The sequence below is a fragment of the Salmo trutta genome, chromosome 14, assembly GCF_901001165.1.
Source record: "Salmo trutta chromosome 14, fSalTru1.1, whole genome shotgun sequence".
Classification (NCBI taxonomy): Eukaryota; Metazoa; Chordata; class Actinopteri; order Salmoniformes; family Salmonidae; genus Salmo; species Salmo trutta.
In genome coordinates, this window is record NC_042970.1 from 34,716,370 (window position 1) to 34,733,389 (window position 17,020).

The following is a 17,020-nucleotide window of genomic DNA, read 5'->3' on the forward strand; positions in this document are numbered from 1 at the left end:
CGACAAAACCTATTCCCCCTCAGGAGACTAAAAAGATGTGGCGTGGATCCTCAAAAGGTTTTACAACTGCACAATTGAGAGCATCCTGACGGGTTGCATCACTGCCTGGTATGGCATCTGCTCGGCCTCCGACCACAAGGCACTACAGAGGGTAGTGTGTACGGCCACTAGCGGTTCTGGGGGGGGCCAGTGCCCGTGACAACAATTTTGGACCCCCTTGTGGCCCCCCTAAATGTGGAGTATGAAATAATTTTTACATAACAAATTTTTGCTATCGTTCTTTTTTTACATCCGTTATTAGACAGTGGCAACGATGATGATTATGAACATGGTCTTTTGCCTGCTAATGCCTGTAATGCAGCGAAGAAAACGATATGACAATAACATCTAATGTAACTGGCCCCTCTAACAGTACAACTGGCCCCAGCATGGCCCCCCCAGTTGAAATGGTCTAGAACCGCCACTGTGTACGGCCCAGTTCATCACCGGGGCCAAGCTTCCTGCCATCCAGGACCTCTTTACCAGGCGGTGTCAGAGGAAGGCCCTATGGTCAAAGACTATATCCACCCTAGTCATAGACTGTTCTCTCTGCTACCGCACGGCAAGCGGTGCCGGAGCGCCAAGTCTAGGTCCAAGAGGCTCCTAAATAGCTTCTACCCCTAAGCCATCAGACTCCAGAACAGCTAATCAAATGGCTACCCAGACTATTTGCATTGCCCCCCCCCCCCCAGAACACTGCTGCTACTTTTGGTTATCAATGCATAGTCACCTTAATACCTCTACCTACATGTACATATTACCTCAATACCGGTGCCCTCGCACACTGACATTGACACTGTACCGGTACCCTCTGTATATAGCCCCGCTATTGTTATTTACTGCTACTCTGTAATTATTTGTTATTCTTATCTCTTACTTTTTATTATTTATTTTTGGGGGTATTTTATTAAAACTGCATTGTCGGTTAAGGGCTTGTAAGTAAGCATTTCACTGTAACCTGTTGTATTCGGTGCATGTGAAAAATAAAATTTGATTTGATGACAGCTGACATAACATGTCATAACACTGTCATGACACATATTTACACCTGTTGTGACATATATCGCGTTATTATATCACTGGTTATGACCCCTACATAAGAATGTAAAAACCCACAAAGCCTACCATGGTAGTTATTTTATGGCTGGTTATGACACCTACATAAGTGTCAAAACCCACAAAACCTACCACATAAGGCACAACATTCCATTGCACCATACCTACATGTAACTGACCATATTAAATTATCATCATTGTAATTGCACACACATTGATGTCAGACATGCACCTACCCCACAGCTCTGTTGCTGATGACTGGGTTGAATGCAGGAGTAGATTTCAGGAGCAGGACAGGACACCCTCTTTTCGACTGATATAATGACATGTACGTGATAGGCCTATCAGGCTTATATGATTATGATGGTCATAATGATTCTTCACAGTGTCAAAGTGTATTTTCTTAGTCCAAGTAAAGTGACACAGGATGGCCATAATGCTTCATGACAGTGTTATAAAGTTATTTAAAGTATGATGAAAAAAACATGACTGTAAACAATTAATTACAACAAAGGATTTAAGAAACAAACTTTCAAAATGAAAGAACACTTCTTGGCAAGGAAAAACATTATTGGAATAAATGTGGGTTGACACTCTTATTTAGGTGTCATAACCAACCATAAAATTACTCAATATATATTACAAGTGTAAATATATGGGTCATGACAGTGTTATAACAGGTTATGCTAGCTATTATGACATGACAAGGTTATGATGTTATAACATGTTATGACACAGGGTGTCAAGTAAAGTGTCACCAAATTTGCTATAACTGGGCAAATCACCAGAAGCAATTATTATCAACAAATTTGCAAACGCATCTCGCGACTGCATGATTGAAAGACCACTTGTGCCTGTCAATGCAGTCTCCAGAGATTGGGAAGACAGTGAGCAACACATCGCATCCGGAGGGCACTTTTATCCAACTCTGATCAAGGTAGCCTAATTGTTTTATATTGTCCATTCGGACAACTAAAATCGATAGTCTGCTTGTCCACTTGTCCCGAGCAAGCAGACAAGCGTTAATGTTGAGGCCCTGCTCAAGGATTTTGCCTGTACTTAATTCTATTGTTAATTTTCATCTTAAAGAACACCCTAGTCATTATCTATGACAAGGATACCCATAATATGATGCAGCCAACATCATGCTTGAAAATATGAAGTGAAGCTTTGTATTCAGGACAAAGTTAATTTATTTTGCCACATTTTCTGCAGTTTTACTTTAGTGCCGTATTGCAAACAGGATGCATGTTTTGGAATATTTTTAACCTGTACAAGCTTCCTTTTCAATCTGTCATTTAGGTTAGTATTGTGGAGTAACTACAATGTTGTTGATCCATCCTCAGTCTTCTATCACAGCCATAAAACTCTGTTTTAAAGTCACCGTTGGCCTCATGGTGAAATCCCTGAGTGGTTTCCTTTCTCTCTGGCAACTGAGTTAGGAAGAATGCTGTGTCTTTGTAGTGACTGGGCGTATTAATACACCATCGAAAGTGTAATTCATGGGCCTCCTGAGTGGCGTAGTGGTCTAATGCACTGCATCACAGTGCCACTAGAGATCCTGGTTCAGTCCAGGCTCTGTCGCAGCCAGCCGCGACCGGGAGACCCATGGGGCGGCGCACAATCGGCCCAGCGTTGTCCGGGTTAGGGGAGAGTTTGGCTGGTAGGGATGTCCTTGTGCTCTAGTGCAGGCTGGGTGCTGACACGGTGAACAGTGTTACCACTGATACAATGGTGTGGCTTGCTTCCAGGTTTAGTGGGCAGTGCGGCTTGGTTTGGTTGTGTTTCGGAGGATGCACTTGACCTTTTCTTCTCCCGAGTCCGTACGCGAGTTGCAGTGATGAGACAATACTAACTACCAATTGGGAAAAATGACAAATTAAATGAAAGTGTAATTCATAACTCTACCATGCTCAAAGGGATATTCAGTGTCTGTTTTTATATTCTACTTATTGACTCAAGACATTTCAGCTTTTCATTTTTATTTAACGTGAACAAATTTCAAAAAACAATTCCACTTTGACATTATGGGGTATTATGTGTAGGCCAGTGGCACAAAATCTCAATTTAATCAATTTTAAATTCAGACTGTAACACATCAAAATGTGGAAAAAGTCAAGGGGTGTGAATACTTTATGAAAGCACTGTAATGACAGGAGGAATTGAGGAAACACCAGACTAAACTATGGGAGAAATTCAATTGCATACTCCTCACATCCTTTCTCCACTCTCCTCAAAACCTGTTGGAGGAGAAGGTCTGAGTGGCGGGACATCTGGCTTTCTCCTCCAATGGATTTTGAGAAGAGAGGAGAGAGGACTTGAGTATCCAATTGAGATTCTCCCTATGGAACATGTCTCAGACCCAGAGTTTATCTGATCAGGTGGTCAGGAAATGTACATTGCTCTTTGATGGAGGGCCTATTGGTTAGAGTTTATATCCACTAGATGACAGTGATCCTCTTCTCCTAGCATTCTGAGTGTAGTGGCTTCCTTTCCTCTTTACCATAGCCACTGCCCAAGCCTGAAGCGGGGTTGTTTGGTACGCATACAGTCCACACTCAAGGTTTCCAAAAAGCCAAACATTCAATGTGATCCAGGGATATGGTGCAACAAAAATGTTTATTCTTCTTATATCTAACAGGAAAATGAATATCCAATCAACTTAAAACATAGGTTACTTGATATGGAAAATACACAATATGACCTGTCTGTATATCTGTATGTCTGTATGTCTGTATGGTCAAAAAACTATACCGCTCCCGCGTCTAGCAAGGACTCCTCCCCCCAAAGGCCCAACTTCCTGCTTTTATCCTAACACACTTACTGCAGTACAATGAATGGGCAAGAGGGGGGGACAAAACTAAGTTACACTAACAACAAATGAATACATCTCAATCAGGTAAATATAAATCATAAAGGTACGTACCTAATATTTCATCATATACATTCATATTTACACAAATATACATGGAGCTCTGAATGTTCTGTCTTTTATACAAATATGTCCAAATCGGCTCTAACACTGAGCCTCCACTCTCCCTAAAGAAAACAGCTTGTTGCTCCATTTGGTTACAGAGGTGATCTCTTCAGATTAATACACACTCCCTGTATATGCCATTTTAAGTACTTTCTTTGAATAACACTTTTTAAGAAAAGTACGCAAAACCAAAATAACACTTTGTGGTATGCTTCTAGCTTTCCTCTGAAGCTAAGCAGGGTTGGACAGGTTGTTCCCTGTTTGGGAGACCAGTTGCTGCTGGAAGTGGTGTTGGAGGGCCAGCAGGAGGCACTCTATCCTCTGGTCTGAAAAAATATCTCACGGCAGTGACTGAGGACATTGCCCTGTGTAGGGTGCGGCCTTTTGGATGGGACGTTAAACAGGTGTCCTGACTCCCATGGCACTTATTGTAAGAGTAGTGATGTTAACCCCAGTGTCCTGGCTAAATTCCCAATCTGACCGTCATGGCCATCTAATCATACCTAGCTTCCAATTGGCTCATTCATCCCCTATAGCTATTCCCCAAGTTAAATAAGAACGTGTTCTGAGTCAACTTACCTGGTAAAATAAGGGTTATAAAATTACACTGAATACATAAAAGTGTCAACAATGATTTTTAAACAGTTGCTGGGATAGGCCTAAGACCAGAGATTTTTTATCTAACTTTACTGTAAAGAAAAGAGAAACACGCACTCTTGCTTATGACGTATTATATTAAAGCTTGCATAGAAACAAGTGATACAAGCAAGAGCACTGTGCAGGTTTATTTTTTCTTTTAACTGTCATCACATTATTCCCACACACTTGCAACGAGATAATTCAGATGTGCAAGTGCTTTTTAGATTTTTTAGTCAAACTTTACTTGACAGCATAGCCTATAATATGTGGTTTGATCATGAAGTTGAGTGGTGCCTCGATGTGCCTCAGTTTGAGCTCAGAGAACCCAGCAGTCTCCAGATGTTTCCATGTCGCCCTGACTACTTCACATCCATCCCCAAAGTAGTACCATATCGGCTGGAGGACGTGCTGGAAGAAGTATGTCCAAGATGATGGGTCTGCCACTACATGCTCCAAAAAGTACAGAGCACCACCCTGTTGGACATTGACAACAACAGAAGTTACCAGTAGTTACAAAGCATTTTGTTCCAACCTTCAGTCCATACCACTGATAGTAGAAAAATGCATTAAGTCAGTATGTAGATAGTAACTGACTATTTAGTTGAAACTTATAAACATGACAGTCTTCTAAAACCTGCCGCAGCAGGGCATTTATGTTTAGTGATTCAAGTGCCTGCACAGTGGTGTAGTCATTGCCCACTAGCTTGTGTTCCTGATGTTTCAATCAACTAAATTGAATTCGTTGGTGTAGCTATATTGCAAAGGTTTGGTGCCTGCTATAGCTCGTTGCAACATCCCAGCTATAACCTAATATTCATCAGAATTTAAAACTACCTAGACATACTGGCTGTGTTTCAAAACCTTTTCTAAACAACATTTACAATGTTAGATTGCCAGTTGAGTTACAAGTTGCCATTTGATTAATTGTTTTGCAAGTTACCAATTGATTTTCTGAGTAAAGTTTTAATCATTTAGACTACACAATCTACACAGTAAGCCCTAACAATAGCGACCTCAGTTATACACAGAGTACAAAACATTTGGAACAGCTTCCTAGTGTTAGCAGTTGATGTTATTCTTTAATAACACAGACCCCAAAGCAAATCATGGAGAGGAAAATAGGTATTTTTGAAGAGGATAAATCATAGATGTTATGCTGAGAGGTAGATGGTCGTTCCTTCCCTGTCCTCAGTGATTCTCTCCTGTGATTCTCTCCTGAACAAAGGGACAGGATGTAGTTTATAACCCAGACCTAGCCTGTGGTTGACCAACTACAATTCCTTGCAATAAAACTGGGCCAATGGCCAAATAACAAGTATCCTATTTCAGACTCAATACATAGACAAATTCCTCCCATATCTCTGCATTAAGCCCCTATTACTGAAAGAAAACACTATGTCCCTTGATCGTCAGTACTGTATTGACCTCTCGTCCTCTGCGTTGTGTATTATCTTAAAATATTCTTACACTAGCATTGAGTTGCACACCCTTTTCCCCTCAGAACAGCCTCAATTCGTCAGGCCATGGACTCTACAAGATGTCCAAAGAATTCCACACGGATGCTGGCCCATGTTGACTCCAATGCTTCCCACAGTTGTGCCAAGTTAACTGGATATCCTTTGGGTGGTGTCTCAAGGCTTAAAAATCCCTTTAATCTGTCTCCCCCCTTCGTCTACGCTGATTGAAATGGATTTAACAAGTGACATCAATAAGGGATCATAGCTTTCATCTGGCTTCACCTGGTCAGTCTGTCATGGAAAGAGCAGGTGTTCCTAATGTTTTGTACACTCCGTGTATAATCTGTTGACAAAATGCCAGCAGCGCGTTACTGACATTTCTCTGAAAAACATACTTTAACTATGCTGAAGGGTGAGACCATGGCCAATATTTTCTATTTGAGAATGGATGCATTGTTTCCTTTCCCAGTGGACACGCGCTCAAATGTTTACAGTCTAAATATGAAAATCAACTTACAGGCCTCAATATGCGATGGGCCTCCTGCAATGTTCGCGGTACGTCGTGGACAGAACACAGAACCAGCGTGCACACGACAACGTCCACCGAGTCATCTTTCACTGCCCTCATGTCCTCTCCGGAAGCGACCACAAATCTTTCAAATGTTAGGTGATCATTGACAGCCAGACTTTTTTGTAGATACTTCTCGAAGTGAGGATTGGGGTCGGTGCAAACCACCTTGCAACCAGACGGGTAGAACTCAAAGTTAGCCCCGCTTCCGCAACCAATCTCCAAAATGCGAAGCGGGCCATTGCCTTTGGTGAACTCTGAGAGATTGCTGAAAAGATCCTTCTTTTTGTCGTTCATTTTCTTGTTGTAGGTGAAAGATATCTTGTAAATTAGAAATGGAAAGAAACGCTTGTAGATGCCATATATGCCAACCACTTCCATTAATTGTAGTGGCAACGTTATTACCTTGAAAATAAACGTAAAGAAATTCATTAAAAAAGTCATTTTGCGTTTGTTAAGCTGCAGAAGTTGATACAGGCGAAATAATGTTTCGTTTCAAGTTCTTCGTCTTCTTCTGTGTATTTTTTAATGACACTTGGCAACCAACTTTAAAGTGCATTACCGCCACCAACTGGACTGGAGTGTGGACCAGAGACATGGAGGCACAGCTATGTAATGTGGAAGGGAGGGGTAAGAGTCTTTAAGCTGTCATTCTTGTTTTATTTTTCCATGAATGTGGATGTTTGATGTTGTTTGGCCTATGCCATGCCTCTCACCATATCACAGTGCATTTTCTTGAACGTAAAGTAAATATCTGTGAAAATCAGACAATAAAGAAATATCTAATTTAGTGGAGAGCCTCATTCTGGTCCAAGTATGATAATTAGGGTCCTCACGGAATCCAGGCATTAAAAAATATTAAAACATGTATTACCTTAGTAAGGAATCAACTAATGTATTGAAAATGTATTAATTTTCCCAAGTTTATCATAAGACAGGAACAAAATGTATCAGTGATACAACGAGACTGCCCCAGTCTTCTGGAAGTTAGATGGAAAGGCTTTTCTAAAAACATACTCAATTACATGTTCACTACAAAGAAGCTTATACTTTCTTAGCAGAATGATATTGTTGCATGTTGCGTTTATATTTTTGTTCAGTATATTTCAGTGCCAGAAATATGGGAGGGAAGGGAGTGATTGTTATTAGATTTGAGGAGTAATGGGGTTGATGAGCCAAGTTTAACAGAACGGCTGGGGAAATCTTCAGGGGATATAGGTTTTAATGATGTATTATGTTTACTTAGGGAGACGAGAATATTGGGTAGGATTTAGACCTTACACATCTCCTTAATGTTCAAGGTCCCTGAGCGTGACACGTAATGTTATTGCACAACCCTTATTTAACACAGTTAGTTATATTTCACTTATCACTTTTCACTATTGCCCGTTCCCGAATGAGTAAATCTACTGTGTCCCCATGTCCCCAATGTCCTCCATATTTGTTCATAAGGGTCAGTGCATGTGGCACAAATTCATATTTGTACCTGACCAGTTTGCACAGGGGGAGTCTATAGCGCTTCCTGGATGGCAGAAGCACAAACTCTGAGTTGAGCACATGGGAGGGGTGCTCTGATATTTTGTTTGCCATCCACAGCATGTTTGTGTGGTAGCTGTCCAGAAAGGTTTTGGTGGTCAGCTTGCCAATTATTTTTTAGGCAGTATTCAGCACACTTGACACCCTGGCTTTTGCCTGTATTGTGGCACTGTTGTATCAAGCAGTGATGCAGTACTGCAAAACACTGGATAGTGGAGCAAAAAAACATGTTCAGTATTTCCGAGGTTGCCCCGAAAGACTTCAGCCTGCAGAGAAAGTGCATGCACTGTTAGAACACACATAGCACATAGTCCACTTTGACACTCCATCTCAGAGCATGGTCAACATGTACTCCCAGATCTAAATATGAGAGTAGACCTGCTGGATGTGTTCACTGTGAATGACTACCTGGTTTCGGTCAGCCACTGACCTGGGCTCAAAGATAACCTCCTGTGTTTTTGTGACATTCAGGACTAAAGAGTTTGTGTCACCCCACTGCACAAGGCTGTTTACACTGTCTAGGTACAGTGGGAGGTTGCTGTTGTCCTCCATTAGGGCCAGCAGGACAGTGTCATCAGAGAGCTTAATCATAAAATGCTTGGTGTTTTGACTTGTGCAATCGGTGTACAGAATGAAAAGGACGGGTGAGCTCACACAACCTTGCGGGGCTCCCCAGTTGGTGACCACAGGAGGGGAGAGAGTGTTGTTTACCTTGAGTTGTGTTACTGAGAAATGAGTGTTGCCAGTAAATGAGGTGTGGGTTAATGTCCAGTTCTTTCATTTTGGCTAGTAGAAGGTGCGTTTGTATGGTGTTAAAAGCAGAGGAAAAATCTATAAAGAGTGCTCTGGCATATGTTTTTGGTTGGTCTAGGGGTTTCAGGATCAGGTGTGTGAGGGTGGTCACTGCATCCTCTGTACTGCACCTGTTTCTATATACAAGCTGGTAAGGGTCCAGTTTCCTATCTGCAGAGAGTTTTAGGTTCAGAGCCACTATTCTCTTCAAAGATTTGACGAGCATTGTGGTCAGAGCCACTTGTCGGTTGTCATTGTGCTCCTTGGGGCATGGCTTTTTCGGGATGGGAATGAAGTGAAACGTTTTCCAGGCCTGTGGTATTGTGTGTGAGTCGATGGATAACTGGAAGATGAGTTACCAGACTGGGCCAAGCTCCTCAGCAAAGGTCTTGAGGAGGACTGGGCTCACATTATCTGGCCCAGAGGCCTTCCTTGGGTTCAGCTGTTTAAAAACCTTTGTGACCTGCTCTGTGGTAACAATGATTTCCTCAGCGTGAGAGGTAGGGACAGTCTGTAGGACAGCAAAGCAGTCATTTGTGTGATTATGGGTGTCAAATCTTTTGTAGAACAGGTTCAGTTTCTTCACAAATGTGGGCTCGTCATCCATGTGGAGGGGTTTGCAGGGTGCTGACATGCCGGCCATGCTCTTTATGGTTTGCCAGGCTAGCCCATTGTTCCTGCAGTGATGATTCATCATCTACATCAAATGTTTTCATAATTTATCTGCAGATAATCGCTAAAAAGCCTAGGCCTACCAATAGGTAACCAAATGAACGGCTCTCTCACTGATGCGATTCGGTAGGTTACACTGACTGACGAGACGAGAGTCACTCACTGTCTGGCCCCGACATGCTAGGAAAGGAAACCTAGGAAATCCTTTAGGTTACTTGTCCCGATGCGATACCATGTACATACAGTATAACAAAGTTGCGTTATTTATGAATGGCAAAGGGATATAGCAGATCGACTTTATTCAGTCAGTTCGACACCTTTTATATACTAGTCTACGCTTGCTGTTCAGTTGTCACTCGACACACAGTAAATAGCAGACAATGTGCCACAACTTTGCATAGCTGGCTATGTGAAAAACACGAAAGAAAATAAATGAATGTGTGATTGGTGTGACATCGCAACGACACAAAAATAAACAGACATGCACACTCCTACTGCAGGTCTAATGGTGCCTATAACTGATTAATTAATATTCCTGTCCAATAGTCTTCACAAGTTCAGGCTGATATTGTCTATGTATGATTAACTCATGTGGCTGTCCAGTAGCTTTCACAAGATCAGATATGGCCCAGACCAGCCAAGTCTGTGTTGGTCTAGCTTGCCACATCCACATGGATTCTGCTTACGTTCTGTTTTTACATGTCTAATGGTTAACTTCTCTGGGCTAGGTGGGACATGACCGTCCCACACTATTCAACAGCCAGTGAAAAAGCATGGCGCGAAATACAAAACAGCAAAAATCTCATTTCATTTTCTCAAACAATCAACTATTTTACACCATTTTAAAGATAAGACTCTCGTTAATCTAACCACATTGTCCGATTTCAAAAAGGCTTTACGGCGAAAGCATAAAATTAGATTATGTTAGGACATAAACTTCACAAGAAAATCCACACAGCCATTTTCCAAGCAAGGACATGCATCACAAAAACCAACAGTACAGCTAAAATATTCACTAACCTTTGCTGATCTTCATCAGATGGCACTCAATGACTTCATGTTATACAATACATGTATGTTTTGCTTGATAAAGTTCATATTTATATCCAAAAACAGCATTTTACATTGGCGCGTGATGTTCAGAAAATGTATTCCCACCAAAACGTCGGGTGAATGTGCACATCAATTTACAAAAATACTCATCATAAACGTTGATAAAATTCACAACAGTTATTGAAAGAATTATAGATACATTACTCCTTGACGCAACCGCTTTATCAGATTTCAAAATAACTTTACGAAGAAAGCACATTGTTCAATAATCTGAGTACATAGCTCAGCCATCGAAGCAAGCTATACAGCTACCCGCCAAGTTCTGGCGTCAACAAAACTCTGAATTAGTATAATAAATATTCTCTTAACTTTGCTGATCTACGTCAGAATGCATTCCGAGGACTCCTACTTCCACAAGAAATGTTATTTTTGTTCGAAATACTCCATATTTATGTCCAAATACCTCTGTTTTGTTTGTGCGTTCAGATCACTATCCAAAGGCATAACGCACGAGCGCAGTACCAGAGACGAAAAGTCAAATAGTTCCATTACCGTTCGTAGAAACATGTGAAACGTTGTTTCAATCAATCTTTAGGGTATTTTTAATGTAAAAATGCGATAATATTCCAACCGGACCATAGCGTACTCATTCCAGGAGAAAAATAAGGAGGGGCGCGCTGGCAGGATCAAGCATCACCAAGCCCTTTGTCCATAGGCAGTTCACTCATTGACTGAGCTACTATTCTCTGCCCGGTAACAGGAGAATGATAAAAAAACTTTCTGTTGACAGCCAATGGAAGCCTTAGGAAGTGCAACGTGACCCCACAGACACTGTAGTTTCGATAGGGATTCAAAAGAAGAACTACATTCTCAGATCTCCCACTTCCTGGTTGGATTTTTCTCAGGTTTTTGCCTGCCATATGAGTTCTGTTATACTCACAGACATCATTCAAACAGTTTTAGAAACTTCAGAGTGTTTTCTATCCAAATCTACTAATAATATGCAAATATTTGACTCTGGGCCAGAGTATTAGGCCGTTTACTCTGGGCACGCTTTTCATCCGAAATCGAAAATACTGCCCCCTATACCTTGAAAGGTTAACTCGATATTGATCCAGCTTTGTACATTCACATGGGCTCAGCTTTCATTCTGCTTACACATGTGTAATAGTTAACCTTATGTTGATTCTACTTTCTACTTTAAAAAACACAGTTTAGGTACTGGAAAATCACCAGAGGACTGGAAATTCTCCAACATTAGTGGCCGGGGACTTTAATGCAGGCAAACTTAAATCGGTTTGACCTAATTTCTACCAGCATGTCACATGTGCAACCAGAGGGAAAAAAATGTATAGACCACCTTTACTCCACACACAGAGATGCATACAAAGCTCTACCCTGCCCTCCATTATGGCATCTGACCTCCTGATTCCTGCTCAAAAGCAAAACTAAAGCAGGAAGTACCAGTGACTCGCTCAATACAGAAGTGGTCAGATGACGTGGATGCTACGCTATGGGACTGTTTTGCTAGCACAGACTGGAATTTGTTCCGGGATTCATCAAACGGCATTGAGGAGTATACCACCTCAGTCATCGGCTTCATCAATAAGTGCAATGACAATGTCGTCCCCACAGTGACCGTAAGTACATATCCCAACCAGAAGCCATGGATTACAGGCAGCATCCACATCGAGCTAAAGGCTAGAGTTGTCGCTTTCAAGGAGCGGGACACTAATCCGGACGCTTATAAGAAATCCAGCTATGACCTCAGACGAACAAGCAAAGCGTCAATACAGGATTAAGATTGAATTCTACTACACTGGCTCTGACGCTCGTCGGATGTGGCAGGGCTTGAAAACTATTACGGACTACAAAGGGAAACCCAGCCGTGAGCTAACCAGTGACGCAAGCCTACCAGACGAGGTAAATGTATTTTATGCTCTCTTCGAGGCAAGTAACACCAAAGCATGCATGAGAGCATCAGCTGTTCTGGACGACTGTGTGATAACGCTCTTGGTAGCTGATGTGAGCAAGACCTTTAACTTTTTAAGGAATAGGGGGCAGTATTTTCATTTTCGGATGAAAAGCGTGCCCAGAGTAAACTGCCTAATACTCAGGCCCAGAGTTAAATATTTGCATATTATTAGCATATTTGGATAGAAAACACTCTGAAGTTTCTAAAACTATTGGAATGATGTCTGTGAGTATAACAGAACTCATATGGCAGGCAAAAACCTGAGAGAAATCCAACCAGGAAGTGGGAAATCTGATGCTTGTAGTCTTTTCAAGTCATTGCCTATCTAACACAGTGATTTAGGGTTCATTTTGCACTTCCTAAAGCTTCCACTAGATGTCAACAGTCTTTAGAACCTTGTTTCAGGCTTTTGCAGTGAACAGAGAGCGAACAAGAAGGCCGGGAAGTTGGTGACTCAGAAAATGACAAGAGTTCATTGGCCCGCGTTCATGTGATGAGGTAGCTGTGTTCCATAACGTTTTTCAAGACATTGGAATCGTCCGGTTGGAATATTATTGAAGTTTTATGTTAAAAAGGCCCTAAAGCTTGATGCTATACAACGTTTGACATGTTTCTACGAACGTAAATAGAACATTGTTTTACTTTTCGTCGTGAAATTTTTGGTGCGCTTCCTACATTTGGAGTAGCTTACTGAACGCGCAAACAACAAGGAGGTATTTGGACATAAATTATGGACTTTATCAAACAAAACAACATTTATTGTGGACCTGGGATTCCTCGAAGTGCCTTCTGATGAAGAGCAAAGGTAAGTGAATATTTATAATGCTATTTATGATTTTAGATGACTCCAAAATGGCGGGTATCTGTTTTGCCTGATGTATTTTTCTGAGCGCTGTACTCAGATTATTGCAAAGTGTGCTTTCCCCGTGAAGCTTTTTTTAAATCTGTCACAGCGGTTGCATTAAGGAGATGTTCATAGAACCCTTTTGCAGTTAGTTAGAAAGGATGTACAGTTGAAGTCTGAAGTTAAGATACACTTAGGTTGGAGTCATTAAAACTCATTTTTCAACCACTCCACAAATTTCTTGTTAACAAACTATAGTTTTGGCAAGTCGGTTAGGACATCTACTTCGTGCATGACACAATTCATTTTTCCAACAATTGTTTACAGACTGATTATTTCACTTATAACTCACTGTTTCACAATTCCGATGGTTCAGAAGTTTACATACACTAAGTTGACTGTGCCATTAAACAGCTTGGAAAATTCCAGAAAATGATGTCATGGCTTTAGAAACTTCTGATAGGCTAATTGCCATCATTTGAGTCAATTGGAGGTCTACCTGTGGATGTATTTCAAGGCCTACCTTCAAACTCAGTGCCTCTTTGCTTGACATCATGGGAAAATCAAAAGAAAATTGGCCAATAACTCAGAAAAAAATTGTAGACCTCCACAAGTCTGGTTCATCCTTGGGAGAAATTTCCAAACGCTTGAAGGTACCACGTTCATCTGTACAAACAATAGTATGCAAATATAAAAACCATGGGACCACGCAGCCATCATACCGCTCAGGAAGGAGACGTGTTCTGTCTCCTAGAGATGAACGTACTTTGGTGCGAAAAGTGCAAATCAATCCCAGAACAACAGCGAAGGACCTTGTGAAGATGCTGGAGGAAACAGGTACAAAAGTATCTATATCCACAGTAAAACGAGTTCTATATCGACATAACCTGAAAGGCCACTCAGCAAGGAAGAAGCCGCTGCTCCAAAACCGCCATAAAAAGATAGACTACGGTTTGCAACTGCACATGAGGACAAAGATCGTACTTTTTGGAGAAATGTCCTCTGGTCTGATGAAACAAAAATAGAACATTTGGGCCATAATGACCATTGTTATGTTTGGAGGAAAAAGGGAGAGCCTTGCAAGCCGAAGAACACCATCCCAACTGTGAAGCACGGGGTGGCAGCATCATTGCTGCAGGAGGGACTGGTGCACTTCACAAAATAGATGGCATCATGAGTCAGGAAAATCATGTGGCTATATTGAAGCAACATCTCAAGACATCAGTCAGGAAGTTAAAGCTTGGTTGCAAATGGGTCTTCCAAAAGGACAATGACCCCAAACATACTTCTGAAGTTGTGGCAAAATGGCTTAAGAACAACAAAGTCAAGGTATTGGAGTGGCCATCACAAAGCCCTGACCTCAATCTTATAGAAAATTTGTGGGCAGAACTGAAAAAGCGTGTGTGAGCAAGGAGGCCTACAAACCTGACTCAGTAACACCAGCTCTGTAAAGAAGAATGGGCCAAATCCATCCAACTTGTTGTGGGAAGCTTGTGGAAGGCTACCCAAAACGTTTGACCCAAGTTAAACAATTTAAAGGCATTGCTACCAAATACTAATTGAGTGTATGTAAACTTCTGACCCATGAAAAAAATAAAAGCTGAAATAAATCATTCTCTACACTATTATTCTGACATTTCACATTCTTAAAATAAAGTGGTGATCCTGACTGACCTAAGACAGGCAGTTTTTACTAGGAATAAATGTCATGAATTGTGAAAAACTGAGTTTAAATGTATTTGGCTAAGGTGTATGTAAACTTCCGACTTCAACTGTATGTCTTCTTTAGTAAACTGTTTCAAAACACCAACATACATGTAAACTCAAATGTTGTAAACATTTTAAGAGGCATTGTATAGTTATGGTGCTTTATTCGGCGCTGCTGGAAGAGGGGTGAGAGCGGCTCTGCAAGGTGGTATGCTGCTTGTGTCACCGTCAGCAGAAACATCCTCGGCTATAGCTAGCCTTACTTTGGCTATGCAATTGTCCCCCTCCACCTCCTCCCAGTTGTTAGTGGTCCACCTCCTCCTCTTGTGTTTTTTTCCCATGACCACTGTCACGCCTGCTCCCGCTCTCCCTCTCTGGCGCTCGAGGGCGTCAGGCTACCCTTCATTATGCACACCTGTCACCATCATTACGTGCAGCAGCGCTCATTGGACTCACCTGGACTCCTTCCCTTTGTCTGCTCCCCCGTTTGTTCCCTGTGTCTGCATTAATGTTGTTATGTGTTCATGTCCAGATGCTGTCCTGTCCTATGTCCGTTACCATTAAATGTTCACTCCCTGTACCTGCTTCTCGTCTCTACCAGCGTCGATCCTTACAACCACTGGTAGGGCTGTGGCAGTCATAGAATTTTGTCAGCCGGTGATTGTCAAGCAAATAACCGTCGGTCTCACAGTAATTGACCGTTAATTAACATAAACACGGAAATTGCCAAGAAACTGAAGATCTCGTACAACACTGTGTACTACTCCCTTCACAGAACAGCGCAAACTGGCTCTAACCAGAATAGAAAGAGTAGTGGGAGGCCCCGGTGCACAACTGAGCAAGAGGACAAGTACATTAGAGTGTCTTGTTTGAGAAACAGACGCCTCACAAGTCCTCAACTGGCAGCTTCATTAAGTAGTTAGAGAGCTATAGAGCTGGGCACCCCGACACAGACAGCTCTAAGTGGAGGTAAATAGAAGTAAATAGAAGTGCCAACCAGCCGTGGAGGCCAAATAAAAGGAGCACGGTGGCACACCGCGAGAGAGAATGGGGAGAGACCAACACCAAGTGAAAGGAGAGAAGAAGGACCGAGCCAAACCTCTGATTTTCTTTGTTATGTTTATTTTCTGTCTTAGTAAAGTTGTTTTTGCAGCCTAAAGCCTCCCTGTCTCTGTGTCAACCCAACACCCCACAGTTTACCACAATGGGTACATGAGGAGAATCCAGGAGCAGAAATTGCATAGCCTCACCGTGGTTTTCTGACACTCGCAGGTTGATAGGAACCATATTGTAGGTGATTCTGCCCATAGAGCACCCATTCAGAGCTCTGACGGCCATCGGGATGGAAAGGGGTTGAGTGGAGATACCCAGCTCCGACACCAGGGTAGTGTTCATAAATCTCGTCGGCCCCAGAGTCAATGAGCACCCAGATGAATTTGGACTGGTCTCCCCACAACAGGTAGCATAGAGAGAGGTAACGAGTCTTCCACACTACGGGAGTCTTGATGCTGTTGTAGCAGCTTACAAGCAGCCTCTCTCCAGACAATAGAGAATCTTACACTTTTCATACCTCCGCAACAAACTCCTCCAAGAAGGCTGCAGCTCGAAGATGAGGGAGCACTGGGAGAGTAACGCCCGGGCAGGTTCCAGAATCCCCAGCGTAGCACTCCGGATGAGGTAAGCGAGGTTCTCGGGACCCTGGGGT

At 42.1% G+C, this 17,020-nt stretch overlaps 1 protein-coding gene across 1 annotated transcript; it reads right to left on the reverse strand.

The window, feature by feature from the left end:
- Nucleotides 1–4,786: 4,786 nt before the first annotated feature.
- LOC115207905 (methyltransferase-like protein 7A) lies at nucleotides 4,787–7,260 on the reverse strand. The gene is made up of 2 exons (XM_029775462.1): nucleotides 6,686–7,260; nucleotides 4,787–5,185 (listed from the first exon to the last, which is right to left on the reverse strand). Exons 1-2 carry the CDS (start codon nucleotides 7,178–7,180, stop codon nucleotides 4,952–4,954), a joined length of 729 nt encoding a protein of 242 aa, XP_029631322.1. The 5' UTR covers nucleotides 7,181–7,260; the 3' UTR covers nucleotides 4,787–4,951.
- Nucleotides 7,261–17,020: the final 9,760 nt, after the last annotated feature.